Source organism: Cervus canadensis, chromosome 13 (genome assembly GCF_019320065.1).
Source record: "Cervus canadensis isolate Bull #8, Minnesota chromosome 13, ASM1932006v1, whole genome shotgun sequence".
Classification (NCBI taxonomy): Eukaryota; Metazoa; Chordata; class Mammalia; order Artiodactyla; family Cervidae; genus Cervus; species Cervus canadensis.
Window position 1 is genome coordinate 19019394 of NC_057398.1, and position 24348 is coordinate 19043741.

The following is a 24348-nucleotide window of genomic DNA, read 5'->3' on the forward strand; positions in this document are numbered from 1 at the left end:
TTCCCATCTCTTTCAGAATTTTCCACAGTTTATTGTGATCCACACAGTCAAAGGCTTTGGTGTAGTCAATAAAACAGAAATAGATTTTTTCTGGAACTCTTGCTTTTTCGATGATCCAGTGGATGTTGGCAATTTGATCTCTGGTTCCTCTGCCTTTTCTAAATCCAGCTTGAACATCTGGAAGTTCATGGTTCACGTATTGCTGAAGCCTGGCTTGGAGAATTTTAAGCATTACTTTGCTAGCGTGTGAGATGAGTGCAATTGTGTGGTAGTTTGAGCATTCTTTGGCATTGCCTTTCTTTGGGATTGGAATGAAAACGGACCTTTTCCAGTCCTGTGGCCACTGCTGAGTTTTCCAAATTTATTGGCATGTTGAGTGCAGCACTTTCACAGCATCATCTTTCAGGATTTGAAATAGCTCAACTGGAATTCCATCACCTCCACTAGCTTTGTTTGTAGTGATGCTTCCTAAGGCCCACTTGAGTTCATATTCCAGGTTGTCTGGCTATAGGTGCGTGATCACACCATCGTGATTATCTGGGTGGTGAAGATCTTTTTTGTACAGTTCTTCTATGTATTCTTGCCACCTCTTCTTAATATCTTCTGCTTCTGTTAGCTCCCTACCATTTCTGTCCTTTATTGAGCCCATCTTTGCATGAAATGTTCCCTTGGTATCTCTAATTTTCTTGAAGAGATCTCTAGTCTTGCCCATTCTATTGTTTTCCTCTATGTCTTTGCATTGATCGCTGAGGAAGACTTTCTTGTCTCTCCTTGCTATTCTTTGGAACTGTGCATTCAAGTGGGTATATCTTTCCTTTTCTCCTTTGCTTTTCACTTCCCTTCTTTTCACAGCTATTTGTAAGGCCTCCTCAGACAGGCATTTTGCTTTTTTGCATTTCTTTTCTTGGGGATAATTTTGATTCCTCCCTCCTGTCCAATGTCACAAACCTCCATCCATAGTTCATCAGGCACTCTATCAGATCTAGTCCCTTAAATCTATTTCTCACTTCCACTGTATAGTCATAAGGGATTTGATTTAGGTCATACCTGAATGGTCTAGTGGTTTTCCCCACTTTCTTCAATTTCAGTCTGAATGTGGCAATAAGGAGTTCATGATCCGAGCCACAGTCAGCTCCCAGTCTTGTTTTTGCTGACTGTATGGAGCTTCTCCATCTTTGGCTGCAAAGAATATAATCAATCTGATTTTGGTGTTGACCATCTGGTGATGTCCATGTGTAGAGTCCTCTCTTGTGTTGTTGGAAGAGGGTGTTTGCTATGACCAGTGTGTTCTCTTGGCAAAACTCTATTAGCACCTGCTTCATTCTGTACTCCAAGGCCAAATTTGCCTGTTATTCCAGGTGTCTCTTGACTTCCTACTTGTGCATTCCAGTCCCCTATAATGAAAAGGACATCTTTTTTGGGGGTTAGTTCTAGAAGTTCTTGTAGGTCTTTGTAGAACTGTTCAGCTTTTTCAGTGGTACTGGTAGGGGCATAGACTTGGATTACCGTGATACTGAATGGCTTGCCTTGGAAACAAACAAATTATTCTGTCATTTTTGAGATTGCTTCCAAGTACTGCATTTCGGACTCTTCTGTTGACTATGATGGCTACTCCATTTCTTCTAAGGGATTCCTGCCCACAGTAGTAGATATAATGGTCATCTGAGTTAAATTCACCCATTCCAGTCCATCTTAGTTCACTGATGCCTAGAATGTCAATGTTATGCATCAATTTTAAAGTTACTGTTACTCTTTTTAATTTTGTGTGTTCCAGGCTGCTAGACTTGGTTTTATTACCGCAGTTCAGAGATCATTCTATGTACCAAACAATGAACACCTACCAGGTTGTCAAAGCATTACCATTGGTTCATTGAGATGGAGCAGAAAGGGTGCACCTTAAAAGACAGAGCCAGGGGACTTCCATGGTGGTCCAGTGGCTAAGACTCTGAACTCCCAAAGCAAAGAATCCAGGTTCAACCCCTGGTCAGGGATCTAGATCCTACATGCCACAACTAAGAGTTCACATGCTGCAACCCCAGTGCAGCCAAATAAATATATAGAAGGAAAAGCCAGGGCATCCAAAACAGAAGAAGCAGTGAGGTAAATCTGTGTCCCTCTTCAGGGAGGTCTCAGGATATTAAAATTCAGTAAGTTGTTATATTCTCCATAGACAATAAAACCTTATTACTTGAACCTGATTTGAGCCCTCATGGAGACAAGTTAAAGGAAAACAGTAAGTTTTGCTGCAGATTTCAGGATCACAGGGAAGCAAAGATACCTACCAATGATAAGGCTAAGTTTTATTTAAGTGGAAAAATGAATCATTGCAACCTCTATAAATGGGGCACTGAAAACCAATATTTCACAATTGAACTTGTAAGGGATTCACTAAAAGCAAACATCCTCTGTGCTAAATGAAGCATGTAGGTCTTCATCAGTTTGTTTTTTTTTTTTCAAGATACCATCAAAGATGGGTTGTTATTGTTATTATTATTATTTTTTTTTGAGATGCTCATGGATGGTTTTTCCTGAAGCTGCAAAAAGTTTTCAACATGTCCATTTTCCATCAGAATGAGGTGCTACCTCAATTCTGCTATGCAATCCAGAGGTTTCTAATGCACACATTTCCTGGTATGGATTAGACACAGTTCAAAAAATTAACCTGCCTCTGGAATCTGCCTCCAGGTCTCCCAGATACCACACCATGTAATTTCTTCTGAAGATACATCAAGGACTTCTGTGTTTATACCATTTCTTCCTTGTAGCCTTGAGGGAATACTGGTTCAGCTATGAACAGCAGTGTGTGTCCAAGGGTCTGAGTGAAATGGGCTATAGAAATGATGTGTGCCTTGTGATAAGAAAGGCATATATTGAGCACTTGTAAGATTATAGATACATCTCTGGTGTTCCTTTGCAGATTGCTTATTGACTGCAACCTAGTTTCCAAGTAATATTTTTTTTTTAAAGCATTCAGTTAGGTTTACATGAAATTAAGTTTATTGAGGATATCCTGCTTGCAATAAGATGCACAGATTTTAAGCTTGATGACAAATGTAACCACCACCTCAGTAAAAATATAGAACACTTTCATTACCCCAAAAGGTTTTCTCATGCCCTTTTCCAGTCAGTAGTCCTTACCCTTGGAACCACTTCTCTGTTTTCCCTCACTGTAGACCACTGGCCATTCTAGAACTTCATATAAATTGGATCATTTGGCATATAATCTTGTGTGTGGCTTTTTTCACTCATCACATTTTTTCAGATTCATCCATCTTATGTATCAGTAGTTGGTTCATTTTTTTTCCATTTGTTTAATTATTTTTTAATCACTCTATAGTATTTATAGGTTTCCCAGGTGGTGCAGTGGTAAAGAATCTGCCTGCCAATACAAGAGACACATGAGACTCAGATTTGATTCCTATCGAGAAGACCCCCTGAAGTAGGATATGGCAACCTACTCCAGTATTCTTGCCTGGAAAATTCTTTGGACAGTGGAACCTGGTGGGCTATAGTCCATGGGGTTGCAAAGAGTTGGACATGACTGAGCACACACACACACACACGTAGTATTTTATGCTTCTTATATTTTATATGAAGGCTTTAATATTGAACATTTATGAATTTTTGATACATAACTAGTTAATTGCTATATATAATATTACATTTAAAGAATATGCCACAATTTAAAACTAGTTCCTTATTTATAGACATTTAAGATTTTCTCAGTTTTTCCTCTTCTTTTTTAACAATGCTGCCACAAACACCATTGGGCACTTTAGGAAAAGTTTCTCTAAGTTACATGTCTAAAAGAATTGCTGATTTGTAGAATGTGTGTGTCAACTCGGTATTGCTGTATTGCCCTCCCAAGTTGTAACAGGTGGCCTCATTGTCAATACGGGTCTGCTGCTGCTGCTGCTAAGTCGCTTCAGTCATGTCCGACTCTGTGCGACACCATAGGTGGCAGCCCACCAGGCTCCCCCGTCCCTGGGATTCTCCAGGCAAGAACACTGGAGTGGTTGCCATTTCCTTCTCCAATGCATGAAAGTGAAAAGTGAAAGTGAAGTCGCTCAATCGTGTCCGATTCTTAGCGACCCCATGGACTGCAGCCTACCAGGCTCCTCCGTCCATGGGATTTTCCAGGCAAGAGTACTGGAGTGGGTTGCCATTGCCTTCTCCGCAATACAGGTCTGGGTATTTCCAAATCCTCACCAACACTTGGTATTACATTTTTTTTTTCCAATCTGGTGGTTGTGAGATGGTATCTCATCATTAATATTTGCAATTCCTTGCCTACATTTCTTACCAATTCATTAGACATTTAGAGTCCTCTTTTTATTTAACTACTTGTTCATCTCTTTTGCCCACTTAAAAAGCAAAATAGCAGTATTTGTCTCTTAACTGATCTGGGGTAGTTTTTATGTATTCTAGATATTAATCCGTTGATGATTATATGTGTTGCTGATAGTTTTCTAGTCAGTGAATTTATCTTTTAACCTTGATTTTGATGATTTGTATAGAGATAACTTTTTTAATGTCATCACATTTGTTCCCCTCATGGTTTGTATGTCTTTTATATCTTGCTTAAGAAAACCTTGAGGTTATAATGGTATTCCCCACTTTCTTCTGAAAATTTCAGAGTTTTTGCACTTTACATTTAGGTCTCTAATCTGCAACTGATTTTTGTGGAGGTAGAAATCTAGTTTTTTTCCCCATTTGAAAAATCAGTTGTCCCATAACTGTTTATTCACTAGTCCATTCTTCTCTTTGTCACTCAGTTTCCTTTACTTAAGTATGTACATATTTCTTGGCTCTCTATTCTGTTATTATGTTTGTCTGTTCTAATGCCAGTGCCCTATTGTTTTTAATATCTTGATATATCTGGTAAAGATTTCCCTCCTTCAGAATTCATTTTTCTTCCTTCAGAATTAGCTTGACTCTTAATTCTTTACTGCTTTTTATGAATTTTAGGGTCAGCTCATTCATTTCATAAGAAACATATAATAAAAAAATTGTCTGAAGATTTTGTTTCAGATTGCAATGAATTTACAGATTATTTTGGAGGGAATTGGTGTTCAGTTCAGTTCAGTCGCTCAGTTGTGTCTGACTCTTTGTGACCCCATTAACTGCAGCTCACCAGGCTTCCCCATCCATCACCCAACTCCCAGAGCTTGCTGACTCATGTCCATCACGTCAGTGATGCCATCCAACCCTGTCATCCTCTGTCGTCCCCTTTTCCTCCCGCCTTCAGTCTTTCCCAGCATCAGGGTCTTTTCCAATGAGTTGGTTCTTTGCATCAGGGGGCCAAAGTATTGGAGTTTCAGCTTCAGCATCAATCCTTCCAAGGAATATTCAGGACTGATCTCCTTTAGGATGGACTGGTTGGATCTCCTTGCAGTCCAAGGGACTCTCAAGAGTCTTCTCCAACACCACAGTTCAAAAGCATCAATTCCTCGGCGGTCAACTTTGTTTATAGTCCAACTCTCACAGTGATTGTGGAGCCCCCACAAATAAAGTCTCTCACTGTTTCCACTGTTTCCCCAACTATTTGCCATGAAGTGATGGGACCAGATGCCATGATCTTAGTTTTCTGAATGTAGAGTTTTAAGCCAACTTTTTCACTTGTCCTCTTTCACTTTCATCAAGAGGCTCTTTAGTTCTTCTTTGCTTTCTGCCATAAGGGTGGTGTCATCTGCATTTCTGAGGTTATTGATATTTCTCCCGGCAGTCTTGATTCCAGCTTGTGCTTCATCCAGTCCAGCATTTCTCATGATCTACTCTGCATATAAGTTAAATAAGCAGGGTGACAATATATACAGCCTTGACATACTCCTTTCCCGATTTGGAATCAGTCTGTTGTTCCATGTCCAGTTCTAACTGTTGCTTCTTGACCTGCATACAGATTTCTCAGAAGGCAAATCAGGTGGTCTGGTGTTCCCATCTCTTTAAGAATTCTCCACAGTTTGCCGTGATCCACACAGTCAAAGGCTTTGGTGTAGTCAATAAAGCAAAAATAGATATTTTTCTGGAACTGTCTTGCTTTTTCGATGATCCAGTGGATGTTGGCAATTTGATCTCTGGTTCTTCTGCCTTTTCTAAATCCCGCTTGAACGTCTGGAAGTTCACAGTTTACGTACTATTGAAGACTGGCTTGGTGAATTTTGAGCATTACTTTGCTAGCATGTGAGATGAGTGCAATTAGCACTAAATGGCCTTGAATCTTACTGTCTATACACACAGTATATTTCTCTACTTAGGTCCTTTTTATGTCCTTCAATAAAGTTTTAATACTTTTCTCCCTAGAAGTTCTTTTTTTTAAAAATAGTTTTATTGAGGTATAATTTATATACCATAAACTTCACCCACTCCAAAGTCCTTGCATATGTGTTGTAGATTTATTACTAGGTACCTTTTAGTTTTTATTATGAGGTGCATGCATGCATGCTTAGTCACTTCAGTCATGTCCAACTCTTTGCAACCCTATGGACTGTAGCCCACCAGACTGCTCTGTCACTGGATTTTCTATTTATTTGTAAAGTTTTACCTCATCTGCCGTATTCACCTGACCTCTTACCAACTGACTACCACTTCCTCAAGCATCTCAAACTTTTTGCAGGGAAAACACTTCCACAACAAACAGAATGCAGAAAATGCTTTCCAAGAGTTTGTCAAATCATGAAGCATAGATTTTCATGCTACAGGAATAAACAAACTTATTTCTCTTTAGCAAAAATGTGTTGATTGTAATGGTTCCTATTTTGATTAATTAAGCTGTATTCAAGCCTAGTTATAATGATTTAAAATTCAAGGACCCAAACTGCAATTATGTTTGCACCAAGTGAATATAAGATATAATTGAGTTTTTATTGCTTATAAGTTACCTCTGGTTTTGATTCCTTTTGTATACAGCTTTTAATAATTTATATATATTCTTCTTTGATCTACAGTCCATGGGGTTGCAAAGAGTCAGACATGACTGAGTGACTAACACAACAACTTCTTTGAGCAGTGTATAGAAGGGGATCATATAAAGTGATAACTATCTCCATATTTTATAAAAGAATACTGTAAGAAAACTACTCTTAGTGACGAAACCCTAAATGTGTATTTGCTTTTCCTAATACCAAGACAGCCATCTTCATCTGTAGGTCACCCCTGTGCATGTTTCTTGTTAATGATAAATGGAAGTTTCTGATAGGCAAACTCTGAGAAATTTATATGGGACAGAAATTGACATAAGGGAAATCTGCAGTGATTAACTCAGCAGTGACTTAAATTTTTACTCTTGGAATTATTTTTATCTCAGTTTCAAAGGTGTTTCCTTCAAGATTCTGGTTACTTGTTCTTACTTTTTACATCCTTCCAGACACACTAGAATGTATTAGGAGGTTATGTCATCTATACAAGGGTTAATAATCTGAAGTTTGTTTTTTTTTTTCTATTTATAGTCTAGGATTTGGAATATGAGTCTCATGAAAGCCAGAAAACATTTTTTCTTCACTAGATAAGTTTCAGCGAGAAAATAGTATTCAAACTAAACAGACTTAGTAAATAAAGCTGAACTAGGCATTTTTCCCATGTATGAATAAAAAAGTCATTTTAATTCTTTTTATTTTGTTTTAGTCACTGTATATATGCCTTGTTTCCTGGGTCCACGGGAAGCATGAGTCTGTTGGGACTTGGGACAAGAAGAAACCAAGACATCTTTACAAGGAAATCCAGATACTAACAGAAAGTATCCCAAAGTCTGAAGAGATAGAACTCAAACATGACTGACAGAGGACTTGGGGATCCTCCAGAGGGTAAGACTCGTTTGTACAGCACGAAGTTTGTGCTGTCGGAAACTAGGGCTGTGCTAGGAGAGAAAGTCTCTGGTGACTAAAACTGAAGTTTGGAAGTAAAAAAGAACTGAATTGCTTAATTTATTATGATTCTTATTCTTTGATATTTACCGAATTTTACCATCATACCAGACCCTAATTATGAAGAAGAGTTAAGTTTTAGAGACTCCTGTAGTATTGGGAAAATAACATCTTAAAAAAAGATGGTAGACAGATCTTTAGAGTTATATTTTTAAAAGTCAAGTTAGCTGTGATATGCTATAAATTTAGAGCAGGATCTTTCAATTATAAGGAAAGATGAAATTTAAATTCTTCATTCTGCTTAAGTGTATATATAGGAAATATAGGCAAAATATGATATTGGTTTTTTGGAAGAGAAGGGCATATTTAAATATTTTATTAAGGATATTTTTCAATATATAAAAATAGCACACACAAAAAATAGCACAGTATAATGAAGTCCCATGTACTCAACATCTAACTTCAACTTTTACCTACATAATGCTACTCTTGTTACCTGCCTTGAAATATTTAAGTGTAAATGCAAGACATGATATAATTTTATTAGGACTTTAGTTTACATCTCTTAAAGCTAGATTAAAAAAAAAAAAAGAACCAAAATAGCACTGTCATACCTAAAAATAAATTGTTATTCCACACTATTCTTCATATATACAGTCAGCATTCACATTTCCCCAAATGTCTCTTAATCTGTTTTCTTTACAGTTAGGTTTCTAATTTTTTTTTTTTCTTTACATTTGGGTCACATACTGCATTTCATTGATATATCTTTTCAGTTGCTTTTAAAAAAAAAACTTTATTATGGAAAATTCAAACATATATAAAAGTAGAGAGATGAAATGAATTCCATGACCCAGCTTCATCTGCTATCAACATATGGCTAATGCTGTTTCATTTATACTCTCTTCTCCTTATACCCATATCATTGTATTGAAGCAAAATCTAGATATCATATAATTTTAGCCAAAATACTTGAACACTTATCTCCAAATGGTACAGATTCCTTTTTAAAAACATTACCCCAATTCCTTTTCATACCTAGAATATGAACCAATAATTCCTTCATCTCATCAAATAGCTGGTGTTCAGATTTTCCTGATTATCTCATCAATACTTCTTTAACAGTTGGTTTGTGGGACACTGGATCTATGATGTGGTCCACACATTGTTGATGTGTCTCTAGTAGCTCAATCAATAGGTCACCCCTCCTTTTTTTATCTTTTATTGCCATTTATTTTTATCTCCTGGTGTTACTCAAGAAACAGTCTTTGTCTCTTAGAATTTCCATCATTTTGGGTTTTTCTGATTACATTCCTGAGGCATAATTTAATGTATTCCTCTGTCCCTGTGTTTCTTGGAAACTGGTAATTAGCTCTAGAAGCTTCATTAGATTCTGCTTTAGTTTGGCAAGAATACCTCATAGGTAGTATAGTGTACTTCCTATTGCATGGAATTCGGGAAGTTAGAAATGTCTGATTTTCCTTCTTTTTGTCGTATTAAGATTCATCAATGGGTTCAGAAGGAAGTTGTCAGCCTGGTTCATTCACTATAAAATTCCTCTTCAGTCTTTCAAATAATGGTTTCAGTTGCTATTGATGATTATTGCCTAGATCTGTTGTTTCATTAGGGAAGAGGGTATTTTTAATATTACCAAAAGTTGGTTTGCCATTCAAAATAGTTTTCAATTAGTATTATTTGTTAGATTAGCATGATAATAAATTTGGGTAATCAGTCACCTTTAGTGAAAGTCAAGAGAAATAATGTTTAGGAAGAGTGCCTCTTAAAGCCATAAAAATCTATATAAATATTTTTATTAATCAGGGATCTTGTTGAAATAAAATATGTAGGGAAATTTTTAAAATTGTAAATTTTTGTCTCAATAGACCCTCAGAAGGATTTGGAAAATGATCCATCACTAAATACTCAGGAGACTACAGTCACTGCAAGTACCACTGAAGAAGCTCACACCCTAGACCCTGCCCCTCGTCTTAACAAAGACCACCAAGAGGTAGAAACAATTGGCCCAGGAAGTACAGATATAGATGCTCAATCAGAAAATCCAGACGAAACAGATTATGGGAAATATCTAAAGGATATAGAAGGTGAGAACAGCCAGAGTTTTCAGGGTGGAGAACAAGGCCATCAGCTCCCTTCAGAGAGTCTGAGTGAAGACCCTGTGGATCCAGAACCCGAGTGTTCTCCAAGTGACAAGGTAGGAAGAACAGACACACACATAGTGGGCAGCTCTGCAGCTCTCCCGGAGCACGTCGGTGACGGACCTGGAGCTTCTCAGGAGCCACCAGTCGTTGACCCTCAGGATGCCCAGAGCCCTGGCCCTTCCAGCGCAGGGCTGGGGAGCCAGCACACACTGAGGAAGCGACTGCTGGCACCAGGTGAGAAGAGCCCTGAGCCCGTCCTGTTGTGTGCTGTTCTGTCACAGCTTAGGTGGGGCCATTCTTTTCAGAGAGCTTCTCTTTACTTCATAGGATTAAGGCCTTTGCATCTTGCCCAAGGTCACAAAGAGATATGACTGCATTGAGATTAAATGAGGTTTCTCATCTCCTAAGACTTCCCTGGTGGCTCAGAAGGTAAAGGCTCTGCCTGCCATGTGAGAGACCCAGGTTCAATCCCTGGGTTGGGAAGATCCCCTGGTGAAGGGAATGGCACCCCACTCCAGTGTTCTTACCTGGAGAATCCCATGGACAGAGGAGCCTAGCAGGCTACAGTCCATGGGGTCACAGAGTCAGACACAACTGAGCAACTAACACTTTCACTTTCAAGCTAGTTCATTCTGCTCACTACATTAAGTTGCTTCCCACTTATACATAAGCTGCATTTTTTAACAGTTTCTATTTATTTACTGTATGTATGATTTTTTTTTTTAACAGGTATGACTTAAAAAATTCACCCCTGGCCTTTTCTTTATTTCTTATATTTTCACTTACACTATTTAAAATCTTTTACTTTGGGGAAAATTAAATGCTACATAAATCGAGAGATAGGTATATTTAAAAACCAGCATCAGTGGTATAGTATCCTTGAAGTGAAATGTTAGTCACTACAGTATGTGTCTGATTCTTTGCGACCCCATGGACTGTTATCCACCAGGCTCCTCTGTCCATGGGATTCTCCAGGCAAGAATACTGGAGTGGGTAGCCATTCCCTTCTCTAGGAGATCTTCCCGACTCAGGGATCGAACCTGGGTCTCCTGCACTGCAGGCAGATTCTTTACCATCTGAGCCAGTATCCTTAACTCAGTCATATTTCAGTTTTATAGGACTTTGAGCAAATCAGTTATTTCTCTATACCTGATTTTCCCCACTTGTATGTTAAGGATAACAGCATCCTGTCTTTCCTCACGAAAAATAGTTGCAGTGTGCTAAGTCTTTAACTGGAACTCAAGAGATATGGATTCTAGTTGCAGCCCTACCAGTTCCTAATTTGGGTGAATTTAAGCAAATCTCCCCAGAGAAGGCAATGGCATCCCAGTCCAGTACTCTTGCCTGGAAAATCCCATGGACGGAGGAGCCTGGTAGGCTGTGGTCCATGGGGTCGCTAAGAGTCGGACGCGACTGAGTGACTTCACTTTCACTTTTCACTTTCATGCATTGGAGAAGGAAATGGCAACCACTCCAGTGTTCTTGCCTGGAGAATCCCAGGGACGGGGGAGCCTGATGGGCTGCCGTCTATGGGGTCACACAGAGTCGGACAGGACTGAAATGACTTAGCAGCAGCAGCAGCAGCAAGCAAATCTCCCAACTTCCTGGTACTTCAGTTTCCTATTTGTGGAAATGAAGAAGTTGAACAAGATGATATCCAGCTGGTTTCTTCCAGCTTTTACCTTTTGTGGTATTATGGAGTTGGATTGTGTGGATTTGTGTTGTATAAGTACTCTGAAAGCTCAGCCTATTTGCCACAGCAAAGGAATATAAAATGTAAGACATTGTTTTTGTTGGACTTGACTGCGAGCTAGAATTCCATGTTTCAGTGTAACTCAATGGCTGATCTCAAATATGTGTTTCATTAGTTTACTATTAACTTGAGTGAAGACAAGGGCTATGTCTCATTCATTGTGTTTCTTTGGCACGTGGCACAGAGAAGTGACTTCATGAATATTTGTTAAATGAGCAAATGATAGCATTTGTATATGGACCAATAATGTGCCATCAGAATTTCACTGTTACGCAGGTTTACTGAGTAGGGGAAGAAAACATTGTTTTAAAAATGCAGTTTCATGTGTGAGAAGCAGCTTAATATAATGGAATGAGCTCATCTAGGAGGTGAGAAACCTCTTTCTAATCTCAGCTTGGCGTTGGGCAAAGCCCTTGACATCTCTGGACCTTTTGTCACAGTAGGTAAGGTAGGGGGCTAGAGTAGATGATCATTACAGATCCTTTCAGTCCTTAAATTCTGTGACATGATAGTTTAAAAACTCACATTTTGGTGTGATCTGATTAACTGTTCTTTATAGGTGGAGATGACTCTACTCCTTTATGTTAACAGAGTATGCTATTTGAGTTATTTCTCTAGTAAGGATTGTGGGCAGTAGTCAGCTGTCATTCTTATATGAGGTACCTGGCTGGGGTCAGGCACACATTTTGACTCTAGAGGGACTTAACTCAGTCTACAAAATACTGCCTCCTTTTCACCAACACATTTTATCACAAATGTGATATCAATTAAGATTGATATCACACCTCATACCTGCGTTTTTATATAGTTCATAAGTTTTCTTAACCTTGTATTCCTTGTTTCATGTACCTCACTTATTAATTTTCAGGCTTACTTTTGTAAGTTATTTTGCAAAGTAAGCTATTAGTGTATAGTAATCTCTCCTGTCTTTAAACTTAGTGTCTGTTATTTGCATATTTGGGAGTTGAGGAACCTTTTGAAATATAAATACTGAAATTAGTGATGAATAATACTCGATGGACATGAGTTTGAGTAAACTCCGGGAGTTGGTGATGGACAGGGAGGCCATGGGGTCGCAAAGAGTCGGATACAACTGAGCGACTCAACTGAACTGAACTGAATACTGAAATTATTGATGAATGCTGAAACCCATGATGTTGAGTCTTGCATATAGCTAGCATTTCTTAAATTCCTTCTTAGTTCTGTATGTTTTGTCAAATCACATTTTAAATAGGTTTGGCTGCAATCTTGTTTCTTTGTCCTTGATATAAGGGCTAGTGAAGAATTATGGATGTATCCTTAAGTGATTTCACAGCATTTTATTTTATTCTTCTAAGTAGAATAAAGTACAATAGTGAGCCTTAAGTAAAAGACAGGAAAAATAATTAGCTTTGTACAAAACAAAATTTTATGAAGTATGGCATCCTCAGTCAAATTCTTTGCTTTGATAAGAAGTACAAAGGTATGCACACTCTCATTAGTGTACACTGTCTAAGAATAATGTTTGTTTTTTTTTCCAGAGGCTGAGAGACATCAACAAGAAACACAAGAATTGGAAGAAAACAAAGAGAAGAATGCACAGGATACCATAAGATACCATATGAAGGATATGAAGGATACCATAAGAAGGACTGATAAAAAGGATTTTTTGAGCTATGGTGAGAACAAAACTGGTTTTACTGCAGTAATTCACATTCAGAAATTCTCAGAGAAATAGCCAGAAAACTAGCAGATTTAACAGTTTTAGCATTGTTTTAATTTTTTTTTTTTTAATGTTTATAGTAATATGAGAATAGAGCAATTGAGTTTTAGGGATTTTTTCCTTTAGGTGTTTTAGCCAACATTTTGCCATCCTTAACAAAATGGGAATTCCCAGTGGAGGAAGGTCTTTTCATAAACCAAGAAACTGAAACAGTTTTTGATTGAAGTACACCTGATTTACAATGTAGTGCTAATTTCAGGTGAGCAATAAAGTGATTAATTATATATATGTATATTTTTTCACATTATTTTTCATTATAGGCTATTAAAAGATATTCAATATAGCTTCCTATTAAAGCTGCCTTTTCAGTGAGAAAGTATTAACTTTTGAAGTGGCTTTTTTACATTTTGACCATTTAGGAAAAAATGGCTTGTAGGTAGTAGATACTTTTCAGAAGGTATTGATAGAAGAATATGCTGATAGTTCATTTCTAAATCACATCATTAGATATAGCAAAAAATATATAAATTAGATTTTACCTTTTAACAAAGATATTATATCTTTAAATAATTTTAGAAGTATTTTTAGAAGTATTATCTTTAAATAATTTTAAGAAGTATTTCCGGTAGATTTTAACAGCTAAAAATTATAAGGGTTTAAGCAAAAGAAACACAACACATCCAGTAAAATCTGACAGTGTCCTTGCCTCTTTTTAGTTTGCCACAGGCTTTATTTCTGACTCATTCTCTAATTTTGTCTTTTATTTTCTTTTTCTCTGACAGGCTCCATCTTTCTTGGCTTCCTGATTCTTACCATAGTTTTGCTAAGTTCTGTTAATAGCTACTATTCGTCTCCAGCCCAGCAAGTCCCCAAAAATCCAGCATTGGAGGCTTTCTTGGTTCATTTTAGCCAACTGAAGGATAAGTTTCCAGGCCAGAGTTCCTTTCTGTGGCAGAGAGCACGTAAATTTCTCCAGAAGCACCTCAACACTTCACACCCCAGTGAGCCAGCCACCATCATATTCACAGCAGCCCGAGAGGGAAGAGAGACCCTGAAGTGCCTCAGCCATTATGTTGCGGATGCCTACACATCTGCCCAGAAGGTCTCTGCCATTCAGATTGATGGGGCTGGGAAAACCCTGCAGGACAGTGATCAGGTCAAGCATTTAGTTGACATGGAACTGAGCTCTGGATTTGAGAAGGGCCAGAAGGCAGCTGTGGTCCATCGCTTTGAATCCCTTCCTGCAGGCTCCACCTTGATCTTCTACAAGTATTGTGACTATGAGAACGCTGCCTTTAAAGATGTGGCCCTGGTCCTGACCGTTCTACTGGAGGAGGAAACATTAGAAGCAAGCGTCAGCCCAAGGGAAACCGAAGAGAAAGTGCGAGATTTTCTCTGGGCGAGGTTTACCAACTCTAACACTCCCAGCTCCTTCAACCAAATGGATTCAGACAAATTGAGTGGGCTGTGGAGCCGTATTTCCCACCTGGTGCTGCCCGTCCAGCCAGTGAGGAGCATAGAAGAATGGGGCTGCTTTGTATAAGCTAAGCACAGAGGTGGTTATGATCGGCATGGGATTATTAAAAAGTCAGTTGAAAAGTCTTTGTGTGTGGAAGGAGGTTGATGAATGTGGGGAAATGCCTGGAAAGCACAAACAAGCTTATTTTAGAAAAGAAATTTTCATTTTTTACATCCTGTAAAATCTTTCTAATCTAAGCTTGGCAAAGCTAAAAGTTGACCTGACTTTCTTTCCTTGCCTTTCAAGTGAATCAGGTATATACAACTGAGGAATTTTTTCCAGTCCAAAAATAGAGCGACAGAATGATTAAGTGGGAAGATAATCTCACAGTAACTACAGAGTGATTTTTGTTTTCTTGAGACTCTGAGGAGCCTTTTGGATAGTATTTGGACTCAGATTAAAGTAATTACAATTATAAAGCAGTTAAAATTTTTAAAAATTTTCTATTACATGTTAAATATTTTAAAAACTCATTTTAATAACCTAGTTGCAGGACTACATCTTATGCTTTTTTGCACTTTTGAATAGTATGAAAAAGGACAAAAGAATTCAAATACTTATTTACCTAAATACTATATGTAAGGCCCTATGTTTTTCTTCCGTTAATGAACTCTAAGGAAAAAGCAGCCTGTGCTCAAGAAATGTTCTTAAAAATTGGAAACGATGGGGGAACTGTTTATAATCATTGCAAATGAATAAATTGCAACTGGCTGTATCTTTGCTTCAATTTTTCTGATATAGAGCAGTGATTTCCAAGCTGTCTACTGGCCCCTCTCCCTTTTGTATCAGAGAAGTTCTGCTTTTGCCATTTTACATATTGAGATCCTACATAAGATTTAATTGGAATAAAGAGTTCTGCTGATAAGTTTGAAAATCACTGATTAAGGGAAAAGACAGCTTAGAAGATAGGAAATGGGTAGAAAGAAATGAATTAAAACTCATGAGTAGGTAGAAGATGAAGTACAAGTTTATCATAGAGACATGCTATTTATGAAGAATATAAAGACCTACAGATGAATAGCAGAATGTGTAAACTAGTATTTACTAGCATATTTCTATGCTTTTGTTGATTTGTTACTCAGCATTTCTGTCTCTCCTGACGGAATTCTGTATTGTCTAAGATGAGTCTGAATGCTTTGTGCAGAACTGATTTTAACAACCACTTGAATAGTAGGTTTTATATTGGGTGCATTGGCATAACTTTACCGTACTGTTTGCTTATTGTACAGTGATGGGACATTATATAATGCAGCTCATTTCTTGACCTTCTAGTTAGAAGTACTAGTAGGTTAACAATTAGAAAAATGCAGAAGCTATTATACTTAGTGAGAGGAAGTAGAAATGGTAGGTAGATTCTAAGAGGTTTTAACAGCTAGTGTTAATTGTTGGATCATGTTCTGTGATTGTAAGAAAGCTCTAGAACAGTGTTTATGGAGATAGTGATTATTGATTTGTATTTCAACCCCTAAAGCAGAAACTTTAGTAAAATGATCTTGACCAAGTGAAGGATCTAACCCATTACATGGCATACCTAGGAACTATTGCCATGAACCTAGAATATTTCAGCTAAGTTTTGACCTTTAAAGTCCAGTGACTAAAGGGTGGAAGGATTTTCAAGAACAGTAAGAAGATATAGGGGTCTTTATTGATGCCTATAGAGAGATAATAAAGATATGGGAGGAAGAAGCCATTGACAGTGTTTGTCACAGGAAAAACATAAAAGTTTGTTCTAACCAAGACCTGACACTGTGCTTAGCGGAGTGTAGGGCCACATACCTAAAGGTACTGTTTTCACTGGGGCCTTGGGGAAGGACTCTTCTGCTAGATTTGAGGCGAGACCTTCCTGAACAAAAAGTTAAAACATAGTGTATATAAGATCAATATCAATACAGTATAAAATCAGTAGAAATGAAAGGAAAATCTATATACCATATTCAATTTTTTTTCAATATTTCTAGATCTCAGATGCTAGCATTACATCACACAAAACCAGTGGTGCCTTGCAGAACTGATGCCTGCTGACCTGTGCTACCTGGGATCTATAAAGAACCAGTGTGGAGTATGCACATGACAACAGTGACTCAGATCATAGACAGAGATCGTTTCTTCATTCAGTTGACTATGGTGTTTCCTCGTTTCCTTTCAGTATAATTTAGAAAAACATTTCCAAATGTCACTTTTTTTTTTTTAACTCTTTGGTCTGTTAAAAACGGCTTCCCTGGTGGCTCAGCTGGTAAAGAATCCACCTGCAATGCGGGAGACCTGGGTTTTATCTATGGGTTGGGAACATCTCCTGGAGAAGGGAACGGCTACCCACTCCAGTATTCTGGCCTGGAGAATTCCATGGACTGTATAGTCCACGGGATCGCAAAGAGTCAGACACGACTGAGCGACTTTCATTCATTCACTCACGTCGTTAAAAAAGTCTCCTCCAATGTATAAGTACTGAAACTGTTGTCAGTTTTCTGGCCACTATTTCAAAAATCATTTTTAAAAGAAGCAGTATGTTAGCTCTGGGTCTTCTCATGAATAAAATGATTATTCTTAAAGCATAAAACTTTATTTTTTAAATGTACAAATAAAATCTATTATATAATGTACTCAAGTTAATTTCTATTCAGTTGTACCTTTTTTTTTTTTTTTTACATTTTTCAAGTTTCCAAATTTTCTTTTATGTTCAGCTTTCATTACTGTAATAGATAGTTTGTCTGACTTCAAACAATGACTTGTGGGCATACGATAACCATGCATGATATCCAAGCATCGCCATTTAATTATTATCACAGAAAATTCTCATTATGTTATACATTAATGTAAGTCACTTCTTTGAGTGATACCAGAGTTCTGAAAGCAACTGGTAGAACTATAGACCATCTCTAGACTTAAGTGTCTTTCCCCATGGGGTAAATTTTGAGTTTCCCAGTTCCCAAGGGTTAGCAGTGAAGTTCTAGAGGATTCATAAAACCAAAGGTAGCAATGCTGTTGTTTCTATTTTGAATTTTTAAATCAACTAAGTAATTTAAATAAATTTCATCTGAAACCTGCCAAGCTTATGTGGTGAGTAAGGTTCAGCAGGCCTGTGACCCACCATCCTCCAGGTGAAGACCCAGGTAAACAGTGTTAGCTGCTGAGGTGGTTTGGTCCCTTTCACAGTTTTTAATTGTTTGATGTATATAGGAAGCATAAGGAGCACTGGTGTTAAAACTACAGTGAATTCAGCATATGAAAGTGGTAATTCAGTGAGGTGGTCTTCACTGGGACTGTGTTTGCCTACATCTGACCAGTTTTTATGCAGCATAATCAGGTGTCTAGTACTTCAAAACCTAAGCAGAAGATATAATCATTATATCTGATTATCATTTAATGGGAATAAATCTTATATCTATATACAGTTTATTGATAAAGAAGGACTTCCAAATAGGAACCTGACACCTTATTTTTATCATCTGGAAATAAATAATTGTAAAAGTAAGACATCTTTATAAAGCCTTCTCTATATCATTTTATAAAAGCCGTTTTTAATCTATTTGTCATTGTTGAATTTGTAGTTAAATACTAATCTTCATTTTAATATTTTGTCAATCTGAGCATAATATATTTCACTTTGAAATTTATTTATTGAAAAGTCATAGTGGTTCTGTTTTCTGTTTGTGTTTTTCCAAAATTAAAATACCTGGGACACTATATCACTTGCTCAATGGGACTGTTGATATTTGTCTTTATATGTGTATTATGATTATTGTTAATGATTACAAATACTATAGTCCATAGAAATATGATGAAATGATTATTTTAAAATATTTCTAAGGGTTCTATGAGTTTATGAAATACTGAGGCTTGTGAGTCACATGGGGAATACTTGTTTTGAATAATGCATTTACAAAGAAGATATTACCAATTCTAGAGAGAACTAACTAAAAATATCTGTGTGAAACAGTTTTCCAGGTGACTTAATTTAAGATATCCCTTATTCCTATTATGTTAAGTTTTAGGGTTTAGGCTTAAAGTAGCTGATGATGGGGGGCCTAAATTTGCCTTATTCAGAGACTGGGCTATTGAAACTTATTTCCAAAATACTGCCCTATCAGATCTGTATATGGCAGTGCTCCTCGACTGGTTTTAAAAATTTACTAACTAGTTAAGAGCACTAGCCTTGTCTAAATGGCCTGAGAACACAACTAGTATCCCGTAATCTGTAAATAATTGGTAAAGATACAAATAATTTAGTCTTCAATGCCTTTCTTCCCAAGGTTACATGCTCTGTTTACTTCAGTTTGTTTTGATGGCTTTAAAAATCCGTAGATTGGTTCCTATACTGAGAAATGCTCTCCCACTTTTCCTTATTGAGGCTCTTAAACTAAATTTGTCCTTGGCTAAGAGCAGTCACCTGAACCAGAAAGAACATTTTGGACTTGGGAAGCAGCGGGCTGAGTAGGTAGGAAGATGTGACGCTTGGCACCCCCGCCCACAGCAGTCAGATCCTTGTTCCTGTGCCCACACTGGCCTCTGCCTTCTCAGCCCAAAGCTTCAGGCAGTTGGTTCTGGTTGGTCAGATTACAGGAGATTAAAATCAGTTTGTCATCCCTGTCATAAAAGAAGCACACATTGACCTTCAAACAACTGCATTTTGCTTTTTTTTCTACTTAACAAACATAAATGGGCTTTGCCCATATTAATGTCAAAATTCTGCGTATTTCCCCTTCCTTATGTAACCATGATTGTGTTTGCATTTGTTTCTCATAGATGTTGACAAATGTGCCTTATTCAAACTAGTTACGTGGTTTTACCAAAAATAAATCTCCTTAATTTTTGTTTATTGACTAATTATTGATTCTGTTTCTCAAAATAGCAAGTTTATAGAAATGGGTGTATTGTCATTGATGATGGGAAGGGAAACTGCCCTCATTTGGTAGTAAGTTCAAGAGCCAAAGAATTCTGTGAATGTCAGGTGGCACTTGGCCATCAGTTACTGGCCTCATTGGGCATTCTGCATGTGCTGTTTTTACTTAACAAGGCTTTCTTGAGTAGGAGAGAAACAGGACTTGCCTTAATAAGCAGACCTCTGGGAACTGCTCCTAACCTAGGTGTGCTGATTGGGAATTGTGTTACTCTTAAGGGCAGACATCTTTCAGTGTGTTGGGGTTGGGTGAACTGAGTTTTGAAAATCTGAGATTTATTCTTGCAGTTCAGAATAATAGAAACTCTTGGGAATCAGCATGTCTTAAAATAAGAGCTTTCCATGGAATGGGCTAAAGTCAAAGGATAAGTCAAGCCTGAAGGTAGAGAGCATATGGTTCTCCAAATAGCCACAGTGGGTTTCCAGCAACATGATTTTTTTATTCTTATTCATAAACTCACCACTAGAGGATGTTAACATATTTCTCCAAATACATTGGAACAGACAGGCTTCAGTGCTGTGAAAATTGTTTAATAAGGAAAAGAGGTGCTGTGAATTATTTGGTTACTGTGGAAATTAATTTTAAACAGTATACTATAAAAATGAAGTCTGAAGTTGCATTCTGGATCATGGTATATTTGATACAGAAGCTGACAGTGATTCTTTGCTTGCCCAAACTTTAGTCAGGTTCCTGAATATCTTCTTAGGCCTATCTGTGTACTTCAGAAAATAACGTTTTCACAAGAATCCCAGTTTAACATCTTTCAGTGTTAAACTGAAAGTGTTTCAGTGTTAAACTGACCCTCCACCCTCAATATCTAACCTGGTTCCTCATCCTTCAGCATCCCTTAGCGGTCTGCAACCTTTTTTGGCACCAGGGACTGATTCCAGGGAAGACAGTTTTTCCACAGACAATGGGTGGGGAGATGGTTTGGGGATGGGTCAAGCACATTACATTTATTGTGCACTTTATTTCTTATCTAATACCACCACTGATCTGACAGGAGGTACGGGTCTGCGGCCTGGAGGTTGGGGACCCCTGCCCTTGGTGATGTCTTATCACCCTGGCCTGCCTTCAGCTAGAATTCTGATAAGTCAGTTTAGTCAGAACCCCTGTTATCCCTGGTGTTTCCTCTCAGTTGTTTTCTATCCCTGCTCCTTGGCTCTAAATTGCTTCTTGCGCAAGATGTATTTGGAGTTGAACCCAGTTCTGTCTCCACACTGTAACATCCCATTGCAGTGGTCTCTAGACCAGCATTAACATCCTGAATGAAGTCTGCCTTATCATTTTTAACATGTGTCATTGAATATTTTTTTCTTTTACAAGTAACTCCATTGAGCTAAACTAGGGAAGGAACTTAGCTACTGAAGTCCTTAGCTACTTTAAGAAAAGGGAACAAATCCTGTTTCATATATGTGCAGGGTACTCTTTACTGAGGAATCCACCCACATGATATATGAATTTAGGGCCTGCAGAAGGCCTTCATACACACAGATACTACAAATGAGACACAAATTACTTATTTTGACTTGTAGCTGGACACCTTTTAGGAGATCTCTAATTTTCTGATATACAAACCAGTACTTAAAATGAACCCTCAACTTGGTAATGCCTTTTATTATAACACCAAAGATGCCATTTTAAGTTCTCACTTTAACACCTTTTTGTAACTCTGAATATGTAACAATAATAGATGAAATAAATTCAAGGGAACTTAAAAAAAAAAACAGAGCCATCATCATTGCTAATTATTAGAGACATGCAAACGTTAACAATTTAATGAGGTACCACTTCCCACCAGTCAGAATGGTCATCATTTAAAAAGTCTACAAATAACAAATGCTGCAGAGGGTGTGGTCAAAAAGGGAACCCTCCTACACTGTTCGTGAGAATGTAAGTTGGTGCTGTATGATCCTGCAATCCCACTCCTGGGCATATACCCAGACAAAACTAAATCAAAAAGACACATGGACCCCTATGTTCATAGCCGCACTATTCACAATAGCCAAGACTTGGAAAGAACCTAAATGTCAGTTAACAGGTAAATGGATAGAGCAGATGTGGTAGATATATACAATGGAGTATTACTCAGCCGTAGAAAAGAATGAAGCATCATTTGCAGAAACATGGATGGACCTAGAGATTATCATACTAAGCTAAGTAAATCAGATGGAGAAAGACAAATACCATATGCTTACCTGTAAAATATAAAATGACATAATCTAAAAAACAGAAACAGACTCACAAACATAGAATACAGAATTGTGGTTGCCAAGGGGGAGGGGGATGGGGGAGGGGAGGATTGGGAGTTTGGGGTTAGCAGATGCAAGCTGTTATATGTGGGATAGATGAAGAACAAAGTCCTATTATATAGCACAGGGAACAATATTTAATATCCTGTGATAAACTATAATGGAAAAGAATATGAAGAAGAATGTATATATAACTGAATCACTTTGCCACACAGCAGAAATTAACACAATATAAATCAACTCTACCGTCAATAAAATTAGAAAACAAAACACAAAGCCAGGTTCAAGAACAACAGATGCACCTTTGAGGATCAGAAATTGTAAAAAAAAAAAAAAAAGTGATAAGTGGGGCTGAAGCCACAGGCCTGCTGGGTCCTGCATCCAGTCAGGCAGAGGCTTCTGGGTGCTTAGAACCAAGTGCCCCATGTGAGGCCCACCAGTTTGGTTATTATCAACAAGACAGCTAATAGGCAAGCCCTGCAAAATTGGTATTGTTATCCACAAAATTCAGTAATTCTTTGTTTCAAGCAGCTTTTTAAGAAAACATCTCGTTTGAATGCATCTTATAAGTGTACTGCAAGTCAGTTTCATAATTTCTTATATTCCATGTAGTTTGTCTGGAGAAAGTTAATTTAAAAAGGCCCCACTATCTTTCTGATTATAGCCAGTAGTTTCATTACTTGATGTGGGGCTATAATTACTCATCAGACACATTACTGAACAGTATGAACTAAAACTACACACTCCTGGTTACTAAATCGCCATCCTGGTCTGTTGTCAGTGATATTGCATGACCATTTTATCAATTTTTCATTCATTTATTTATGAGTTTCACAGAGATGGTAAGCCACATGTAGAATATTCCCCAGGTAAAATCTAGAGCAAATGGTTTTTAGAAGAATGTCAATATGTTTGCTGGAAACTAGAGAAAAAGTAACAAAAACTTCAACAATTACATTTGATTTGAAAATTTTATACAGCAGCAATCAGAATGAACAGGAGCTGGGACTTCCCTGGTGGTCTAGTGGTTAAGAATCTGCTTTCCAATGCAGGGAACATGGGTTCAATCCCTGTTTGGGGAACCAGAATCCCACATGCCACGGGACAGCTAAGCCAGCACACCACAACTACTGAGTTCTTGCGCTCTGGAGCCCCCATGCCACGACTAGAGAGAACCCAGAACACTGCCAGGGAAGATCCCACCTACCGCAACTAACGACCCAACACAGCCAAGTAAGTAAACGTCTAAAAACATACACAGGAGCCACAATAGAGGAGCTGGTGCCATTTTTTTAAAAAAAATTTATATTCTTGGTAGGTACAGGAAGAAAAACTATTCTCCCTCTTTCTTTAATTAAAGAATATCACCCTCAATAATTACTCCATGTGAACTCGAGGTAATAGTCTTTCTATGGAGCTGTCTTTAAACTCCATGCCTGAATTAGCAAATTTAAACAAAGAAGGAAAGTACCTTTTAGAATAGCCAACAGTTTAGTGGGTTTTATTTAGTGATGAAAGTCTGGGGCAGAAGTACCAAGTAGTTAGCCATTCCAATTACAAAACAAAAAACAAAAAACCCACAAAAAACCCAGCATAGATACAATGTATATTTCTTCAATCAGATTTTTACCATAATGCTTCCTGAGTGAGATCAGAAATCCTCAGAAATTTCTCAGAAAGCAAGAGGAAGCAGAAGCACAGATGAGTTCACCATCAGTCCACCATGATGTTAAAACCACTAACAGTTCTTTTCATATGACCAAAAGTCCCCTTGTATTACTAAATGAGTATTATTTAATATTAGTTAGCATTTATATCATACTTCTACCACTTCTTGGCCTTTTGGCTAAGATCAAGTGTATTATATTGTACTTCTGTTCATCATATACTTTGTCTTTTATTATATCTGATTCCTAGCTGTTTTATATATAGTTTTGGAATTATTTTCTTCCCATAATACTTCAGTGTAGCAAAGTTGACATCTTATTTTTAACACATCTGTACAAGATGTGAAAAATTCCTAGTAAGTCTAAAAAAAAAAAAGATTCTTGACCTAAATGGAAATAAATACCTGTTATCCAACTTCATACTTCTAGCTGCATGACAGGCCAATAAGCTGAGAGATAAGCTGTTGGGGCAAGGAACAGTGACTTTATTCCTGAAGCCAGCAGACTAAGATAAGGAACTCATATGGCAAAGAACTATC

The 24348-nt window shown here is 37.6% G+C and overlaps 1 protein-coding gene and 1 pseudogene across 2 annotated transcripts in view; both read left to right on the forward strand.

Moving 5' to 3' along the window:
• Positions 1–19816, forward strand: part of LOC122451878 (torsin-1A-interacting protein 2-like) — a 41982-nt gene extending 22166 nt beyond the window's left edge. For both annotated transcript variants that reach the window (XM_043484929.1, XM_043484930.1), the window contains exons 2-5: positions 7621–7799; positions 9743–10252; positions 13292–13429; positions 14256–19816. In XM_043484929.1, coding sequence (XP_043340864.1) covers positions 7766–7799; positions 9743–10252; positions 13292–13429; positions 14256–15016 — 1443 coding nt within the window. In that variant the 5' untranslated portion in view covers positions 7621–7765 and the 3' untranslated portion in view covers positions 15017–19816. The remainder of the gene's footprint in view (positions 1–7620; positions 7800–9742; positions 10253–13291; positions 13430–14255) is intronic.
• A 4152-nt stretch (positions 19817–23968) lies between these two features.
• LOC122452674 lies at positions 23969–24127 on the forward strand (annotated as a pseudogene).
• Positions 24128–24348: the final 221 nt, after the last annotated feature.